The sequence below is a fragment of the Coffea arabica genome, chromosome 2e (genome assembly GCF_036785885.1).
Source record: "Coffea arabica cultivar ET-39 chromosome 2e, Coffea Arabica ET-39 HiFi, whole genome shotgun sequence".
Lineage (NCBI taxonomy): Eukaryota > Viridiplantae > Streptophyta > Magnoliopsida > Gentianales > Rubiaceae > Coffea > Coffea arabica.
The window spans coordinates 7090108-7108303 of NC_092313.1; the positions used below are offsets into that span (position 1 = coordinate 7090108).

At 35.4% G+C, this 18196-nt stretch overlaps 2 protein-coding genes and 1 non-coding gene across 5 annotated transcripts; 2 read left to right on the forward strand and 1 right to left on the reverse strand.

The window, feature by feature from the left end:
- The first annotated feature begins 241 nt into the window (after positions 1-241).
- LOC113733505 (U12 minor spliceosomal RNA) lies at positions 242-399 on the forward strand. The gene has a single exon (XR_003459018.1). It is a non-coding gene; the product is annotated as a U12 minor spliceosomal RNA (small nuclear RNA).
- A 4849-nt stretch (positions 400-5248) lies between these two features.
- On the forward strand, positions 5249-8802 carry LOC113730555 (uncharacterized). Of its 3 annotated transcripts, XM_027255298.2 has the most exons (4): positions 5249-7374; positions 7463-7499; positions 7592-7697; positions 8138-8802. In XM_027255298.2, the coding sequence occupies exons 2-4, from the start codon at positions 7485-7487 to the stop codon at positions 8320-8322; spliced, it is 306 nt and encodes a 101-aa protein (XP_027111099.1). In that variant the 5' UTR covers positions 5249-7374; positions 7463-7484; the 3' UTR covers positions 8323-8802. The 3 variants fall into 3 exon arrangements, with proteins under 3 accessions (XP_027111099.1, XP_071934649.1, XP_027111097.1); XM_072078548.1 differs by lacking the exon at positions 7463-7499 and having other exon boundaries at positions 7598-7697; XM_027255296.2 differs by lacking the exon at positions 7463-7499 and having other exon boundaries at positions 5252-7374.
- Positions 8803-12981: 4179 nt separating this feature from the next.
- On the reverse strand, positions 12982-16675 carry LOC113730556 (glutathione S-transferase DHAR2). Its single transcript, XM_027255299.2, has 6 exons — positions 16472-16675; positions 16234-16324; positions 15976-16119; positions 14750-14867; positions 14511-14651; positions 12982-13348 (listed from the first exon to the last, which is right to left on the reverse strand). Exons 1-6 carry the CDS (start codon positions 16539-16541, stop codon positions 13262-13264), a joined length of 651 nt encoding a protein of 216 aa, XP_027111100.1. The 5' UTR covers positions 16542-16675; the 3' UTR covers positions 12982-13261.
- Positions 16676-18196: the final 1521 nt, after the last annotated feature.

The following is an 18196-nucleotide window of genomic DNA, read 5'->3' on the forward strand; positions in this document are numbered from 1 at the left end:
AAATAGAGAGAGAGAGAGAGGACTAACTGTATCACTGATTTCACTTGTTCCGGTTTGTATTTGGTTGTATAACTGCTAATTTGTTGACCCAAGCTGTAGCCCAACGATTTCTGCCATATTAGATGGTCTGGCGGGGATATTCTCTTTGCATACGACTCGTTATTAGTCCCACATCGGAGGATGACAGAAATCTTACTGACCTTGGCAGCTTCAAAAGCAGAACAACTTCCAACGTAGAAACTTGCCTTAAACTAATGAGTAAGGAAAACAAAGCAAACGGTGAGAGCCGTTTGCAGCGCTTATGACCAATCGTGTGGCGCAAGAATTTATGGAGGGGTTATAGGCTGGCCAAGCGTTGACGCTGCTTACTTTCGCAGAACTCGCTTGAGCGGGCCTCCCAACCACCCGCCAATTCTCAGTCAAAACCTTTTCCTAACAGCGATTTCTAAAATTTAAGAAACGTATTCCTCGGGCAGTAGTCATGGTCGAGCCTTGTTAAGCTACAATTTTTACTTAGGTTGGCCCGCTGTATATTCTTGCAAATTCATAAAGTGATGTGCAACGAGATGAGAATTGAAGAAGAGAGAAGTTGCCGGAAATTAGGAGAGGCATGAGCAATTGTCTATTAAAAGCTTGTAATTGAAGTTTGATCAAGGGTTGAGTTACAAAGTCTTAACATCAAACACCACTATAATTGTTAGAACTAGTAAACATCACTATAATTGAGTGAGTTGCTTACTATTTGAGATAACCAAAAAAATTACCAAAGGTGTAAACATTAGAAGTCTTGGGCTGAAAATTGAACCAAATCGCATAATACTTGAATCAAACTTAATTCATCTGAACTTCTTCTCCAACTAATAATGAAACATGAATTGCATTTTGTGTTTGGTCAAATTAGGCTTGAATTTAATTCGATTAACTTAACATTAGAAATTTACACGTAAAATATTCAATTTATTTGAGCTCAAATCGAGCTCGATTCGCTAAAATCATATTTTAATTTAGTTAGATATACTGACAAGTCAAACTCAAATACAAGTTCAATTTGATTAACCTCGGTGCACCCCTATATAAGCCTCTTCTAGGTTCTAGCTTTATGTAAGATAATTTGAGCAAATTTACCCGGCATGATTAAGTTTACCGAATCCTTTGAATTCATTCGAAAAAGAAAGGGATAATTGCAGAAACCTCCCCTGAGTTTTATGGTAATAGCATTGACCTCCCCTATGAAGTTTAAAATAGCAATCACCTCCCTAAAAAAAGACTGACACAATTTAATACATTCTTCATTGTCAATTTACTAAAATACCCTCACTAAAATTTAATTTTACCAAAGAATGTGATGACTTAAACCTAGTAAAACGTTTGTCATTTTGATAATTGTAGTTTACACTAAATTAACTATTTATGCATAGTTTAACTAAATAACTAAATAACTAATAATCTAATTAATTAATTAACTAATTATCTGTTGACATAAATAACTAATTAACTTTAGATGCTTAACTAATTATCTAATTAGTTAATTAACTTCTTAATTAACTAACTAACTAACTAACTCAAGTTGCAGTCTCCGTCCAGCTTTGATTAAGGGTATGCTTTAGTGTGAGACTAGTTTTAGAGGCAAGAACAGGGCGGCAATTGCTGAGGAAGATGGCGCCATGAATTGGCGCCAATTTGTTACAAGTTGCTCTTGAGGTGACAAGCTGCCTACTTGCAGCATAAGAGAGTGTGCCTTGCAGATAAAATTCTGTTAAATAGCCTGCCTGAAACCCGCTTGCGGGTTTCCCCTTTATGTAAAATGACTAAAAGCTGCGTTTCTGTTCTATTTATATCAAACACATACTCTCAAACCCTCACCTGAAGGGTGAGGATGAGAGGGGAGGTTTTGCTGGGTATCCTAGGGCCCTCCGATGGGCATGTGCAACTCAACGCAGCTTGCATGTAAAAAAATTTTTTTTTTTTAAGTAATTTGTTAAATAGCCTGAAACCCGCTTGCGGGTTTCCCTCTTTTTTTTTTTTTTTTAAAATAAATTCTATGCTAAAATGACTTAAAACAAAAATAAAAGACTAAAAGTAAATAAAAACTAGCATGAAAAATAAAAATAACAGTAAATAAAAATACACTAAAAATTTGGTGTCTACAGTAGTTAATGAATAATCTGGAAACAGATTGAATGAAGACTCAGAAGAAACGGAAGCTGGTCTCTTATTATTAAAGAGTGAAGGCTAAAATAGGCATATCAGGTGAAAGTTTGTGGTGGAAATCTGTTTTTCGCATATGCACGCGCCTTTGCAGTTCGTTTAAGACACACGCCGAATATTTGACGATTTCCGTCCACTTTTCAGGTTAATTCAAACCACGGGGTATCGACTGGTATGATATGAAACCACAAGGGGTTTTTATGTATGATTGCCTAACCACAGGGGGCTTTTTTGTTGTTTACCCAAAAAAGTATAATTTGTTGGGGTTGTTTTCAGACTCAGAAATCTTCAATGTTGCCTTTCTATTGCACCAGCAATATTTGTTTTGTATTGTGAAGGATGTAGGAGAGTTCCATGATGTTCTCCTGTGGCTGGAAGAAGCCATTTTCTGATTTCTGCAATATGACTTGAAACTGCCAAACTGAGTATCAAGCAAGCTGTGTTTTGAGCTGGAAAATTGCTGCTGCATACATGAGTCCAGATTCTGGTATTCATTTTGCTACTGACCATCGTTTATAAGCTAGTGCCTTAGTTACATCAATTAGCCGTTAAGTAGCCGTTGGTTTCTCAGCAAATGAAGTTGTTGCAGGTCATCATCTGGAAGCATGTTGTTGCATTTATACCCCCTGAACTTCCTTGTGCTTAATGAAAAAGCCCCTCCCTTGTTAATACTACTTGTCAACCAACATCAGGGCAAATTTGGAACAAATTTTTTATCTCACTTGTACAGCTAATTTTTTAATGGGAATTGAAGCTGCCTGGACTGATTTTGCAACTTAATGTTCCTGTTGAGGGGTGCTATCTGCCATTTCAGAACTTAGAGGGGAGCTCAGTGCAACTGTCAGTAGTTTCAGGGGAGGTTTCTGCAATTTTCCCAAAAAGAAATGGCACTGAATCCTCTTTTTTTGCCATAAAATTACGGCGGTTGCTGTTATTTTACAAAAGTACAAGGTCCGGTCCTGTGCAATGAAAATTACCTTTCTTGCTACTATATTTACTGCCATTTGCCTCCTCCTCACTACAACAGTATTTGCGAGTACACCATTTACCTTCCCGTCGGTGTCGTTTTGTCGGTTGTTCTGGCCTTTGGGGGATGTCTTGTCCTCATTCGATACATTTTGGCCTAAGAATCTGACTCTCTCACTTGCAGATCACAAACCTCTTAAGCTGCTGCTACTACTCCGTAAAGCCCAACCCCCCCCCCCCCCCCCCCCCTCCCCGGTCTCCTCATTTTTCTCGGGCTAGAGCCGAAATGGAGAATAAGGGAAAAAAAATGGTGAACAACTCATCGGATCCAGAATCGGGTAAAATTTCTAGAACTTCTCAAAGAAATTTTGAAATTGCCGACTTATGCTTAATAATTACTCCACATGATTCCCTTTTTAGCCTTGAAATGTTTCAATTCAATTTCTGGTTTATGCTGGAGTGATATATTGTTATAGTTACCAGTGACTTTAAGATGGTGCAATTTGACGTGTAGGGGGACGAATTTGTCGTGTTGCCCAAAAACTAGTCCCACTACTACTTGCAAAATAAAAAAGAGCATACGGACTCCCAATTTGACATAGAAAGGTACTATTTCTGCTTCTGCAACTCTAGAAATTTTTTTACTACTATAATAACCTGTGACATTTGTTGTAGCACTAGAGACGCAGTTTTTGCTGCAATTTTATTTTACACTGCTGTATCGGATGCAGCATGCTTATTTGGAATATCTACTAAAATGCGTAATAAGGCAATTATGCTGGATGCTTAGGATTTATTAATACCACATGAAATTGGAGAACTGGTAAAACTGGCAACTTATAAGAAAGTGAGCAAATGATATTATTTATAAAGTAACATCTAGTTAGCAAAATCTAGTTCCGATCTAGATTTCTGATCACTTTTTAACCTGAAATCACTATGTAACCCATATGCAGTTCTTTTTTACTTACAAAAAGTTTAGATCTCACTTTTTTAATAGCAAAAACAAATATGAATAGAGTCAGATCTCACTTTTTTAATGGCAAAAATGAATATGGTTTGGGTTGCATCTTACTTTTTTAGGGGCAAAAACAAATATGAATTGAGTCATTTGTTTAACTACAGTAAGAACTAGCCTTTTTGTCGCAAAAAGAAAAAAAAAAAAAAAGACTGTGCGAGTCACATGATGGATTTAGGGTAAAAAGTAGTCAAAAAATTAGGTTGGGACTAAGTTTTATTAACTTGAATTTGTAAAGGACATAAAGTTAACATTTTAAAAGTGAAGGACAAAAAATTCATTTGGCAAAATGTGATGGATGTTTTGAATGATTTTCCCTACTGATAATTTCGATTTCCTCAAAATTCATATTCCAAAGGTAATGGAAAAAAATTTGGCTTCTAAAATTGGGAAAGTTGTGGGCTTCACCATGATTATTTTGTTTGCTTATCTATTCCTACTTTCAGCCGGAATGAAAATTACTGAGAAATGATCTTAGTGGTTATGCATCCTTCTAAGATTGTTGAGAACATTTGTTAGTGCTACACGCTTTTTTTTTCAGCTACTTTTATTTGTCTTGTAATTCATTAGATTTTCATGCTGTTGGTGAACCATAAATTCTCTTTAACATGGATGATGATTATTACAAATTATTGTTTTCTCCAAATTAGGTTGAATATGTAGTCAATAATGCTTGTCTCACTGAGCTTTTTGGCCAAAGAAAGATGATCCTTTTCTATTATGCTAGTTGATGTGTATTTTGCTGTTTAATTGATTATTAACCACTAAGCTTGTGGTCGGCACTTGAATGTGTGTTTACTCGAGTGTTTCCCTTCTTAATTTGTATTTTTGAGCTTAAAAAGTGATCAATGATAAGGACCTTTTGTGTCTTCATTTTCGCAGGTTGAGATTCTTAGGAATGACTTATTACCCTTTCAAAGCATTAATTGGTCCAAAGGGATTGTGTAATGTTTCTTCTTGATTCTCTGAGTGTCATATTGCTGCTGCTAGACAGTGGTTGGCTATCGATTCTCTAAGCTCGCCCTCCACTTGGCCTTGACAGGGTAACTTTCTCTTGATAGTTTTCACAGATAGCTTGGATAGGAAATCAAGGATTATAAGTTTAGGCTTCCTTCTTCATTCCAAACCAATCAGCAGCTGACATGTAGTGAAGCTGAATCCATACTTTTAAGCACATACAGCCATGAGAGTTGGTGAACTGGCTAAAAAACTTGGGATGTAGGATCCTATCATTTTCTGCTTCTAGGTGAGGCGTACATGTTTCCAATTTAGCTTTGATGTTTGTGCACCTTCAAAGCCTTATCGCTGGTATGCTGCAGAGAGCAATATGAAGGCAGCTAGAGATCATGTGAGAACCACAGATAACATATTACCAATATCCTCTTATCAAGTCCATCGAATACGATTGTCAATAATTATGTAGAAAGTCCAAAACTACAACACCTCCTCCTTACTTATTAAAAGGAAGGAGAAGAACCAAAAAACAAGTGAAGATTTGAAATCGCTTCTAGTCTCAATTATTTGACATGACTTGTGATAGTTGGACTGAGATATCACAAGGATTTATGAATTTCGTCTTATTTCTATGACCCATAGTCCTGGCTAGTTGGTACTGCTTAGCAAAAGGAATTGTTTGATTTAATTATTCTCATCATGAATGTTCAAAAAGGAGAGAAAAAGCAATCCTTTCGGTAGTGTTCGTTTGCATGGAAGAGTTTAAGAAAGTGAAGGAAGTTTGTCATTTGTCCTTTGTATAATGTTTGTTTAGCAGGAATGCTACTAAATATTTTTACACTTAGCCACACTTTAGTGAATTTGTGTCCTGCAAAATTTGCAGGATTTTGAAGGGAAAAATGTTAGTTACACACAGTATTCTCAATAACTACCACTAGCTGCCTATTTTACCTCAAAAATTTTCTTGTCATAGAAAGATGCATGAAAAAGTGATTTTCTCTTTATTTTACTTCACTTCATTTCTCACATTCACTTCATTTCTCACATAGCTTTCCTTCTAATCAAGAAGACTGGAAGGTGATTCCTTTATTCAAAATTTTTAGGGAATTATAGACATGTATCTATAGATCATAGCCTTGTCTGAAAATTGTTAAACACTAGATTTTAATACAGGCATGAGAAATTAGCTATTATTTTAGGGTTGTCAGGGTAACATGATTGACAAAGAGTGCAGGAAATAATGCAACCCATTTACAGCCCAGAATAAGTGTGGTAAAGGGCCTTCTGCGCTAGAAGAATTGCTGTGGTTTTGTAGTTTGCTTTTTAGCAAGTGATCAAGAGCTGAAAGATGCATGAAAGACATCAAGTTTTGGGCCTCGCTTTGGGTGAATAGAGGGGAGTCAGCCAAAGTTGCATATGTCAGATCCTAGAAATGGCAATATTATCCCCCCCACAAGCTGGTCTTTCTAGAGAGGAGACTGAGAGGGATTGAAAACAACATGTAAAGCAAGACAAGACGTTGAGTTGATTGTGAGTTAGAAAGATGAATTGGCTCAGTCCGATGCAAGAAGCCGAAAGAAACAGTGTCTAAACTGGCATTTTGCGAGTCTTTCGGTTATTTTGGTGCTGATAACTAATCCCAACTTACAATATGCACAACCTTGTAGTAGAGCAGAATATTCATGGAAATTGATTCAAAAGACACACATGCCCTTCTATATTTTTAGGGTGGCCAAATCTTTAAACAATTGGCCACGTGTTTGTTGAAGATTGGTCCATGATGGCCGAGCGGATAATTTGTTGCTCTAGTAGGATGCCATCTGGTTTTGGTGGATTGTCAAATTCAGAGCATTCCTAAATGGGGGGGTCCCCTTCATCACGTGGAAGGGGGCTGCCTAATTGCAAAATCCCACAAGACAAAGAAATGGTCGTTTACAAATCTCCTCTAATCCCCTCTCCACCAATTATTATCCATCTCCCACGTGGGACTTTGGCCCAACCTCACCATTACTTCTTTTCCCTTCGCTATATAATCTAATGCTTATTGCACTGCCATAACTCATGATCATCTAGCATCATATATGCTTCACCCGATCTCTCTCTTTCTCTCTCTCTCTCTTCATATATTTCATATTGAGTTTAATTAAATTCTCTTCTGAATCTTGTTTATGTGAATCACATCATATCTTAACATTATGGGGGACTCTTCTGCTTCGTACATACATATGGTAATTAAAGCAGATATACCTTGACAGATTATATCAGTGGTTTTGTGCTACATACATGTTTTTTCATGAAAGATTTTTGTTGTAACAGTGTTCTGGCTTTGAAGTCATACATGTTTCTACATATGGTATTGGTTATCTTGCCTACCAAGTAATATATGATTGTAAGCTGGTGGTTCTTTTGCTTTGAATAATGACCTAAATGGATGATCTGATTTAGGTGCAGCACCTAATAGAGAAGTGCCTTATCTTCAACATGAGCAAAGAAGAGTGCGTGAAAGCCCTCTCCAAGCATGCGAACATCACACCAGTCATCACTGCTACTGGTTAGTTTATTTGTTTCAACTCGTTGCTGTGTTTGGACTTTCTATCTGCACTTGATAGCTAATGATACAAGTTGCATGCATGCACAGTTGTGCAGTTGCATCATGCATGACTCTGAAAACTGCCTCTCCTTTTACTGACACGATAAAGTCACGAGGAAGAAGAAAGAAAGTTAGCAATTAAGTTCAATATCTTTCAAGGGAAAATATGAGATTAAGATAATAGACATCTTGCTTATTGAAGCAACGATCCTGAGGAGTGTGAGAAATTACAGTATTATGAACCTAGCGATCACTACTGAAGACAGCAGGAATGGTTTCTGTTGTTGAAAAATTTTCATAAAATCATGATGTGGAAGAAATTTTAGAGATGATTGGCCATATCTTCCGTAACGTAACGTGGAATTTTGATGTGCATCTAAAGCACTTTTGATCTACTGCAGTGTGGAATGAACTAGAGAAAGAGAACAAAGAATTCTTTGAGGCCTATTCTCGATCTCAGAAGAAGGAAGATCGAATGTCAGAGGCAGAAACAAATGCAATGATTCAAAAGATAGTATCTGATCATGATCACAATGATGATGATGATGATCGTGATGAGGAAAATCCCAAGGATCCAGAAGATTAACACGCCATAGAAATCAAAGTTATGATTTACTGGTTGGGATGCCGTTTCTTATAATTCTTATACCTTAACCTCCTCACTTCACATATGAATTCTTCACATCCAGCCAAACTCATATAGAATATTTTAAAAGGGCCCCTACATCATTGAAAATTGAAACTACGGACTTAGTACTATGTGGTCCCTTTCCACATAATCAATGAAATCTTGAGGATTTCCTATCAAGACGTGCCACATCCCCCAGATAGGAAAGGTTTCCTTGTGCAATCTTTGCTATTTCCTGATCATATGATCGTCGAGTAATGACAAACATATGGATGCCTCATTATTATTATTATTATTATGTGTGTTTTGTGAATATTCTAGAGGGTGACATATTATTGGAGGGTGGAAATGCAAGAAGGGTACCTGACCTGGATTCTTTCTTTGATTTGTTACTATCGTCTATCATTCTATATAAATAAATTTGTTTCTTTGCTGTTATTTATGACCATTGAAGGTTGCATCATGTGACATGCATATGTTTGTAACTCAGTAGGATTGAATTAGTAAATGAAGCATCGAATGTGGGACTGCCTGTTTCTTTCCTTGCGAGGTCGCAATCATGATCCTTGCTGCACCTGTTTAACATTCTCGACTTGATGTTCTTTTTTCTTTTTTCCCCAAACATTTTGCATCAAATTTTACCTTGAAATTTCTGGTGCATGTGGACGCTTTGTGGCTAATTGCAATCCCAAGTTCCTTCAGATGCTAGTTTCACGAATCCCGATTGCACAATTGGATAGAATTGTCAATTAAAGTTTTTATTCTTTAATATATTCAACCACATAAAGCATAGATTAAAGGCAGTAATAAGTCGCTTTAACACTTCTTGGATGATATATGATCGCAGGGATTGCCAATTGCACAAATGTTATTTTCCTTCAAAAAAGTTGGATGGGTTGTGATTTCAAAAATTTGCCTGCAAACTAACCAAAGTGAAAAAAAAGAACGGAATTTGCACTTAATTGGCATTCTTGTGTTTGGGAAAAGGTTTAGTACTCATTTCATTGGTTGTGTTTTCTGTTTCATACGAAGACTGAGATTAGAGAGGATGCATACTGCATAGGCATTTAACAAAATGTTTAAGAAGGATGAATTGGATATGCTGTATTTGGATTTCTACACCTTAAACTCGGGAAGGTCAACTTAGTGACTTCATATATTATCCCTATGGTTAGTAACTTTGCATTCAACTGTATTTTGCCCACTCAGACAAAAAAAAAAAAAAAATCTTATTCACTTTGAGCTCCTGAAAATTGTTGGTATCAATTGACGCCATCTCAAGTCTCTTTCTTTTTAGACCTTCAACCGTTTACGAAGGTTAATTAACTCGTGCTGCTCTTTACCAAACAAAATACTTTCTTTTGTGATGGCTATAGTAAAAAAAATTTACGATCATTATATTCTTGAGAAAGTCGTAAAAGAACCTGACGTCTGGAAGTACTTTTTGCCCTTTTATGGATGGCAAGTTAGTGATACAGCTTTGAGATTTTACCTTATGAAAGGAGCACTATTGATTGACAAAGGGCAAAATGATATCCATTTTTTTTCTCTATTGAGGTTCAAGAGAGAATCCAAACTTTACAAGGGATAGAGATACAAAAATATGTGGTCTTGATTGAGAAACTGTAGGTGACAATGAGCTTTTCTTCTAGAGTTCAAAAAAAAAAAAGGTTTAAAGAAGTAGCACTATCCCTTGAAATTATTGTTGTAAGGCCCAAAAGAAAGGCTATTTGTTCTTCTTCTTCTTCTTTTTTCTGCATGGATTTTACTGTTCTTTTTAGGCCTTAACTCTATGGAAGCCTTAACTCTATGGATTGGAAAACATAATTAAAAGCTGCACAGAACCATATATTGTTCGTCATGAAAAGTCATCCACCAGAACGGCCGTCATTGTGTTCATTTGATGTTCTTGAAACTCAATGGTGGATATGATCAACCAGCTTCAACTTACTCCCTCCCTAGTTGAGAATCAATCAACTTTTGCACAATTTATTTCGCTTCCAAAAAATGTTGGAATGGTTCCTTAGATATGGGGTGAACTTCAGAGGCCATGGTAATATATGGCATCCTTGAACTTCTCCTATGAAATAAGAGCAAATAGAAGAGGTTAAAACTTTGAAGAATCGCAAGGATTTCTTCGTACAGAGATTCGAACACTGCTAAGGATTGCCAACTAAACATGACAGTGACACCACTAATCAACTTTTTGTCACCTTATCAATCGTGACAATGGACTTCTCACGAGTATTATTAGGACAACTCTCTCTTTCAACTTTTAGGGTTTCTTCTTCTTCTTTTTTTTTTTTGTTTGTGGTCTTGACAACTGCACACTTCTAAATGAATATGGGGGGTTTTTGCATATCATATGCTGCTGGCTTGCAGGGATGTCTGTCTGGAGAAGGAAGACTGTAGAGGCGGTACTGTGAAGAAATGAGGCAAAAAAATTTCAGATGTTCTACAAAATAGAAGCATGAAACGGTGAAAAAAAAAGTGCACAGAACTACTATTAATCGATTCATAATCTTGCTATTGATTGGAGAACCTCGAGTTAGTTTTGCATTTTTTCAGATGAAAAAAAAATGCTCTTTTGGTGAACCCTAGTATTTGCTGCTAAACAATTTTTTTTTTTTTTTTTTTTTTGTTGGAACGGTCCTGCTAAACAATTCAAGGCTATATCCAGAAAATTGCATACTTTCCATTAAAAAAAAATTAAAAGAAAGGTTGTGCATGAGATTATTGTTGAGTGGAGAATTAAGTGGGAAGCGCACTTGGCCAGTTGTTTATGACAAAGGTCTAATAAAATCAACATGACAAAGGCCACTCAATTATCCAATCATTCTATAATATTTTTGTCCATTTAATCTGTCCAGCTTGTTTGATTATTTTAACGAGTTTAAAATTTTGTTTAAATTTGACTTATTTATTTCACTTATTTTGTTGAAGTTTAGTTTGACTAATCAGCATGGAACGAGTTTTTATCAAGTCAAACTCGATTCAAATGTCAACTAATTTGGTTCATTTTTCAGCCCTACTTTCTATTCACCCTCCTTATAATTTAAAAAATCTTCATATTGAAGTTTTGTTGAGAATTTAGATCCCACTTGGTCATTTATTTAAGAACTAATATTTCACTTAAAAAAAAAAAATTCTTTCGCCACAGAAAAACACACAATATTAGGTCTGTAAACCAAAACAAAGCATAAGAAAATTTCAATTTCTGGTTAAGCCGTTAGAACTTAGAAGAGAATGTGCAAGGTCGTTTTATGTCACGGGTCAGAACTTGGAACAAATCATTGTCAAAAGTCACTACTGCTTGCAGCATATTTAACCTAATTTAAAGAGTGGCAAGAAGCTACGCCTCTTCTTCGGGGGCGTAGCAGAAAGCAACTCGAGAAAAGACGTAAAGAATAATCCAATCTAGTTGTACAAAAAGTTGGAAGGAAATATCCATCCAAACAAGAGGAGTCTAGGGTTGTAATCGAACCGAGTTACTCGCGAACTTGATTCAAGCTCGGATTGATCGAGTTCGAGTCGAGTTTCAGTAGATCGATAAGCCGAGCAAATCGAATTCGAGTATCTAGGTGCAATGCTCCAAGACTCGTCCTTTTAATTTTAATTATCAAATTTTTTAATTTTAATTTTTAAATATATTATTATTATTATGAAATTATCGTTATGTCCAAAAGAGTGGTTGAATTTACGAAATGTTTCAAATCGTATGAAAATTTTTATAGAGCAATAATATCTTTTCGCTCAAAAATTATCAAGATCAAAAATTATCAAGAAAATGAAATTTTTTGACTCGAACTCGATAAGGCTCGCATTGACTCGAGTCAATGCGAGTCGAGCTCGAGTTCTATGAGCAATGCATCAAGCTCGAACTCAAGTTCCAATAACACTACTTGCTTGAGCTCGAAATCCTTCTCAAGTTCCAATAACACTACTTGCTTGAGCTCGAAATCCTTCTTGCATTTTCAAATTGAGCTCTTGAGTATCAATTCGACTCGATTACATTTCTGGAGAAGTCTAGTGATATATTATATTATCCGAAACTTTTTAAAAATGCAGGATAAACTCGCAATCTGCAGCCCATCTTCCTCCCCGAGAATTTTTTATCTGCAGAATGGGAGATCCATTTTCCTACCCCTAGAATTTTTTTTATCTGCAGCGTGTGAGATTTAAACTCTCAATCTACAGCCATTTTTCTCTAGGTTTTTTGATCTGCAGAGCGAAAGATTTAATTCACAATCTACGGCCCATTTTTTAACCTGCAGTTTGTACCGTGTCAATAAAACCATTTTCTGTTTTTTCTCACATAAAGCTTTCTAAATTTATTTTCCTTTTTTTGAGTAAGAAAGAAGCATTTACTTAAATAAACACCGCAGAAGGTAAAACCAACACTCGTTTCAACTTCATGTGCACTCGGGCATGAGCCGTTTCTCTTTATTAAAAAGAAATAATAATAAATAAAGACTCCTCTGACAACCGTGGGATGGAAAATATGGCTTAGGATTCTGCGTTCCTCGTCCCATAACGAAAGTCTTGATTCTCCCCTCCCATCTTCTCTCATTGTCACACACACCCCTTACATTAAAAAGAGAAAATGACCCCAAAACATTACGATAACCATACACATGCATATGTGCAGAGAAGATAAAATTGTCGGCAAATTTGTAAAAGGACAGCTACAAATGTGCTCCTGTTTCTGCATCTTCTCCACGTTTCTGGTATTAGTACGAACCACAAGAAAACATAGACATAGCATCCGCCTTTTTCAACCCCCTCGCTCTCTCCCCACACCTCCAAAAACAAAAAAACAAAAAAAGTACCGACAATTATAGCATGTCTTGTCACAGAATAGATAGGAGCTTTGTAGTTGTCGTAATTTAGAACAGCTTCACGCCTCAACCTTTGGCTTCCATCCAGCAATCACATGTTCTTTTGCAGCCTTGGTTTTGTCAAAAGTCTCCCAAGAAAAAACCAGCTGCACAATAAGGAATTAACATGAAATCAGACGTCTCTATTTATCTTATCAAGCAAGGTTAAAGCAATAATTGTGATTGTACGGAAAAAGTTAAATCACAGAAGACTTAGATTTAACTTCTCTTCTTCTTGGACAACATCATGGACAAAAGCATTTTCTTCATATTAAGTATCATGCTTTAGGTCAGCAGGAAAGTATCCAATAGATTCATGCTCAGATATCGCGAACTGGGGGAAAAAAAGAACCGACAGATCTCCTGTATAACTTATAAATCTTTCCAGAGCACTACGTAACGGAACAAGCAATCTAGCATCTACACAACGCAGCATGACATTCAACTATTTTGCCCTTGTCCTGCTGAGAACTCAGTTTAATTGCTTTGACTATTTGGCGACCAAGGTAGTATGAAGAACTAAGTTCACGAATTATCTTTATGCTTCGTTTCAGAAGCAAGTGATAAGAAGGACACGGAAGCTGGATGGTAGAAAGCGAATACAACCTAAGAAGGAAGAGTGCAAGCTGCGAAATTATAATCAATGAAAAAGTTCACTGGCGAAAATGAGAAAAGGAAAATTCCAATCTTGTCATTAAGATCTTTCGAGGATGGATGCATAAAAGACAAGCTCATGCGTGTGACTAAAATGGCCTTGCTTAAGTAAAATATCAGCTGATTTACTACATTAATTTGCTCATCAACAAACCAAGCAGGTATACAAGTACTCCCAACTGTTGATCTAATGCAAACTTTCAACAAAGGCTGCAGTGCAGATAACTTGTGTTCCCTAAATCCAACTTCCAGAAACACCTGAACTTTCAAACTTACTTACACATGAAAAAAATGTATCATTTTCTTAATTTCTTTTTCACCCCTTTCAATTCAATACGAAAGCTGCTATTAACTGCCAACTATAATTTCTACAAACCATACGGCAAAATGTCTTTCCACTCAACTCATGACATGGAAAGGAAAACGTTGTGTTTTAGTCGGAAAATCCCACCACCAAGCAAGAGAAGAAAGGAAAAAGGAAAAAGAAGGTGCAGCTAGAAACAGAAAATCAAGCAAAAGCACGTGAAGATGCAGGGGTAGGAAGGACTTTAAAGAAATCAGCCATGCATTTCAAGAGATGAGAGAGATAGGGATGCAATCATGAAAATCTCATACCTTTATGTAGTTATGTAAATGAGCCAAGTTTTCAGGGATTTTCCAGCCCTTGAAATGGTCGAGAGTTGTTTCAAGATGGTACAGTTTAGGTGCCAAACTCAAATCAACAGCAGATATCTTTTCGCCATTGATATATGGTCCCTAAACAGGCACAACCACAAAACCAAACCTAAGAGTTAGCAGGAATAATATTCAACTTTGATCATTTTTTCAGTAATGACAAGGGCATGTATGCATACATGAGCTTTGAGGTGTTCATCTAATGCCTTTAGTTCTTCTAGTAGAGCTTGCTCTGTCCCATCATTGGGATCCTTGCTCTTTAGAAACTTGACGAAAGCAGGGAATATCTTTGAAGCCCTAGATTTTGAGAATGTTGAAAATAAGAAAATCAGTAAGAAACAGCAACAATTTTGCAGTAATAAAACAACACAATTTGTTTACTCTTCCTGAACATGACAAGTTGACTCAACAGCAGGAAATTTTGAACAGGGATCATGAAAAATTGATAGAGGATCGTCTAAACATCAGAGACAAGCAAATAAGACCACCTACTTTTACAAGACATAGACTTCATGATATCACAGTAACTAGCTGTTCTTATATAAAATATTACTATTATTGTCATCTGTTGTTTTACACTGTTGTCCAGGACGTGAATAAGAGCATCAGCTCAATAGAAACCCCCCCTCCCCCCCCCCCCCCCAAAAAAAAAAGAAAAAATAATATCCATTTTAATTTTTTGATTGATACAAGCTTGTGTGATTACGCTATAGGCTCTCATCCTTCAAAAGAAATAGCAAAACTAGAAAATGAGAGACTGAAGTTTCTGTTTTAGAATATTTTGAATTCCAGTGGATGTCTGAAAGCCAGAACATAAGATCTGCAGGCAAAACCAGATTTAAGCAGAACTTCAAGGACATCAAGAAGTGGCATGTTCTGAAAATCAAGAAACTTTGCAAATCAATAAAATTCCCTATATGATCACCTGAACTTTCCTATTCTGGATACAATTTTTGGAAGCAAAAATGGACAACATAAAATATCAGCAAGGGTCAAAGTAATTTCTGCAGTAATCACTTCAAAAAGAAATGAATAACAAGGTAAGGATTGTGCATGAGAAGATGCTAGCTACATAGAAAATTGCGAAATAAACTCCACAATTTAACAATAGCATAATTCAGCTTCAAATTCATATTTTCATAAAAACCACCAGGATGATTATCTAGTATACACGCTCCACATATACCTGCTTTCCCGGGAAACTAAAAAATTTACTAACACCCAAAGGTTCTAGTACTTAATAAACAATGCCTACACATAAACACAATCAGCCAAATAGAAAGTCGCCTATGACCCAGTGGTTAAAGGTCTTTGATCGTCCTCCCCCTTCCACCTTCTTCCTTCCCAGCCCTCCCACTCTATAAAGGATAATACGCGGATAAACTTGTAGAGAAACAGAATGTACACAGAGGAGGCTTCAGGAGGAGCAGATAGAGGGGGTTCTGAGTATTTCTCTTCAATCATCCCAACTATCACATCAGAGTCAGAAATCCATTTGTCATCAAATTTGATCACTGGCACCTTCCCTTCTGGGTTCACAGCCAAGAACCTAAATACCATTTCCAAAGAAACATTTTTTGGTATTAGACTAAAAACCCGGCAAAAATTACTAAAAGGAAAACAATTGATCAAAGAAAAACAGTAAATGGGAAGCAAAACTGACCATTGTGGCTTGTCATCAGTGTTGATTAGGTGCAACTTGTAAGGTACTTTCTTTACCTCCAGGGTCAAAAGTATCCTATGGCAAAATGGGCCTTCAAAATGCCAAAACCCATCAGAAATTTCACCAATATATTGAATCAATTCCACGAAAAAAAAAAGGAAGTAAGAATAAAAAAAATCCAAATAATATTAAAGAGTAAATAAACTTGAGTGATAGATAAATAGGGAAAAGGAATTACAGTCTCCAAGAATGTCAGCGGCACCAGCAGCAGCTTTTACACAGACCTCCACTGGCTTAGAATCAGCCATTGATGATCGGAAAGAATAAGTCTTTGCTTGTCTGGTACTGTGATTTGTGAGTTTTTGGGGCGAGGGGAAGGACGTGGTGGTTTCTTGAATGCAATGGAACGGGAATCACCGCTCTATTTAGATTCTTCTGGAGTTATGGGTGTTGTTGTATTAAGTACTAACGCATAACGTGTCCTTCTGTGGCGTGTCAGACCATTGACCACGTTGATATCATATGACTTTATTTTAGGGATAATTGCAGAAACCTCCCCTGAGATTTCTGACATTTGCACTGACCTCCCCTCTAGGTTTAGAAATTGCATTCACCTCCCCTGAAAAGTAACAATTCGTTGCAGAAACCTCCTTGACAGTTTTTGTAGAAGTGAGATAAGAATTTTCTTCCAATTTTTCCCTTACTTGCTTGACAATTATTATTTGCTTGACAATTGCTTAACTAATTATCTAATTAGTTAATAGTTAAACTAATTAACTATTAACTAATTATCTAATTAACTATTAACTAATTAACTAAAGCTGTTGTCTGTCCGAAACTAACAAACTATTTGCATGTTAAACTAATTAACTAATTAACTGCTTAACTAGTTAACTAACTAACTAATTAACAAACTATTTGCATGTTAAACTATATGCAGTACGCATTACCTATTTAAAATATCGGCTCTTTATAGGTATTTTACTTTCAAACATTTAATTTATGATAAAAATATCAATGTTTGTAAGTAAAATTCAAAAAGTGTTACAGTAATATTCTTACAAAAAGGGAGGGGCATAGGACCATAAATTAAATGTTTAAAAGTAAGAATATTGATATTATTGTAACACTTTTTGAATTTTACTTACAAACATTGATGTTTTTATCATAAATTAAATGTTTGAAAGTAAAATACCCATAAAGAGCCGATACTTTAAATAGATAATGCGTACTGCATATAGTTTAACATGCAAATAGTTTGTTAATTAGTTAGTTAGTTAATTAGTTTAACATGTAAATAGTTTGTTAGTTTCGGATAGACAACAGTTTTAGTTAATTAATTAATTAGTTAATTAGTTAATTAGTTAATTAGATAAACAGAAATTAGTTAATTAATTAATTAGATAATTAGTTAGTTAATTAGTTAAGCAGTTAATTAGTTAATTAGTTTAACATGCAAATAATTTGTTAGTTTTGGATAGACAACAGCTTTAGTTAATTAGTTAGTTAGTTAAGCAGTTAATTAGTTAATTAGTTTAACATGCAAATAGTTTGTTAGTTTCGGATAGACAACAACTTTAGTTAATTAGTTAATTAGATAAACAAAAATTAGTTAATTAATTAATTAGATAATTAGGTAGTTAATTAGTTAAGCAGTTAATTAGTTAATTAGTTTAACATGTAAATAGTTTGTTAGTTTCGGACAGACAACAGCTTTAGTTAATTAGTTAATTAGATAAATTGAAATTAGTTAATTAATTAATTAGATAATTAGTTATTAGTTAATAGTTAATTAAATAATTAGTTAATAGTTAATTAGTTTAACTATGCAGAAATAGTTTGATTAGTTAATAACTATTAACAATTAGATAATTAGTTAATTAGTTAATAGTTAATTAGATAATTAGTTATTAATTAATTAGATTATTCGTTATTTAGTTATTTAGTTAATTAGTTAAACTAT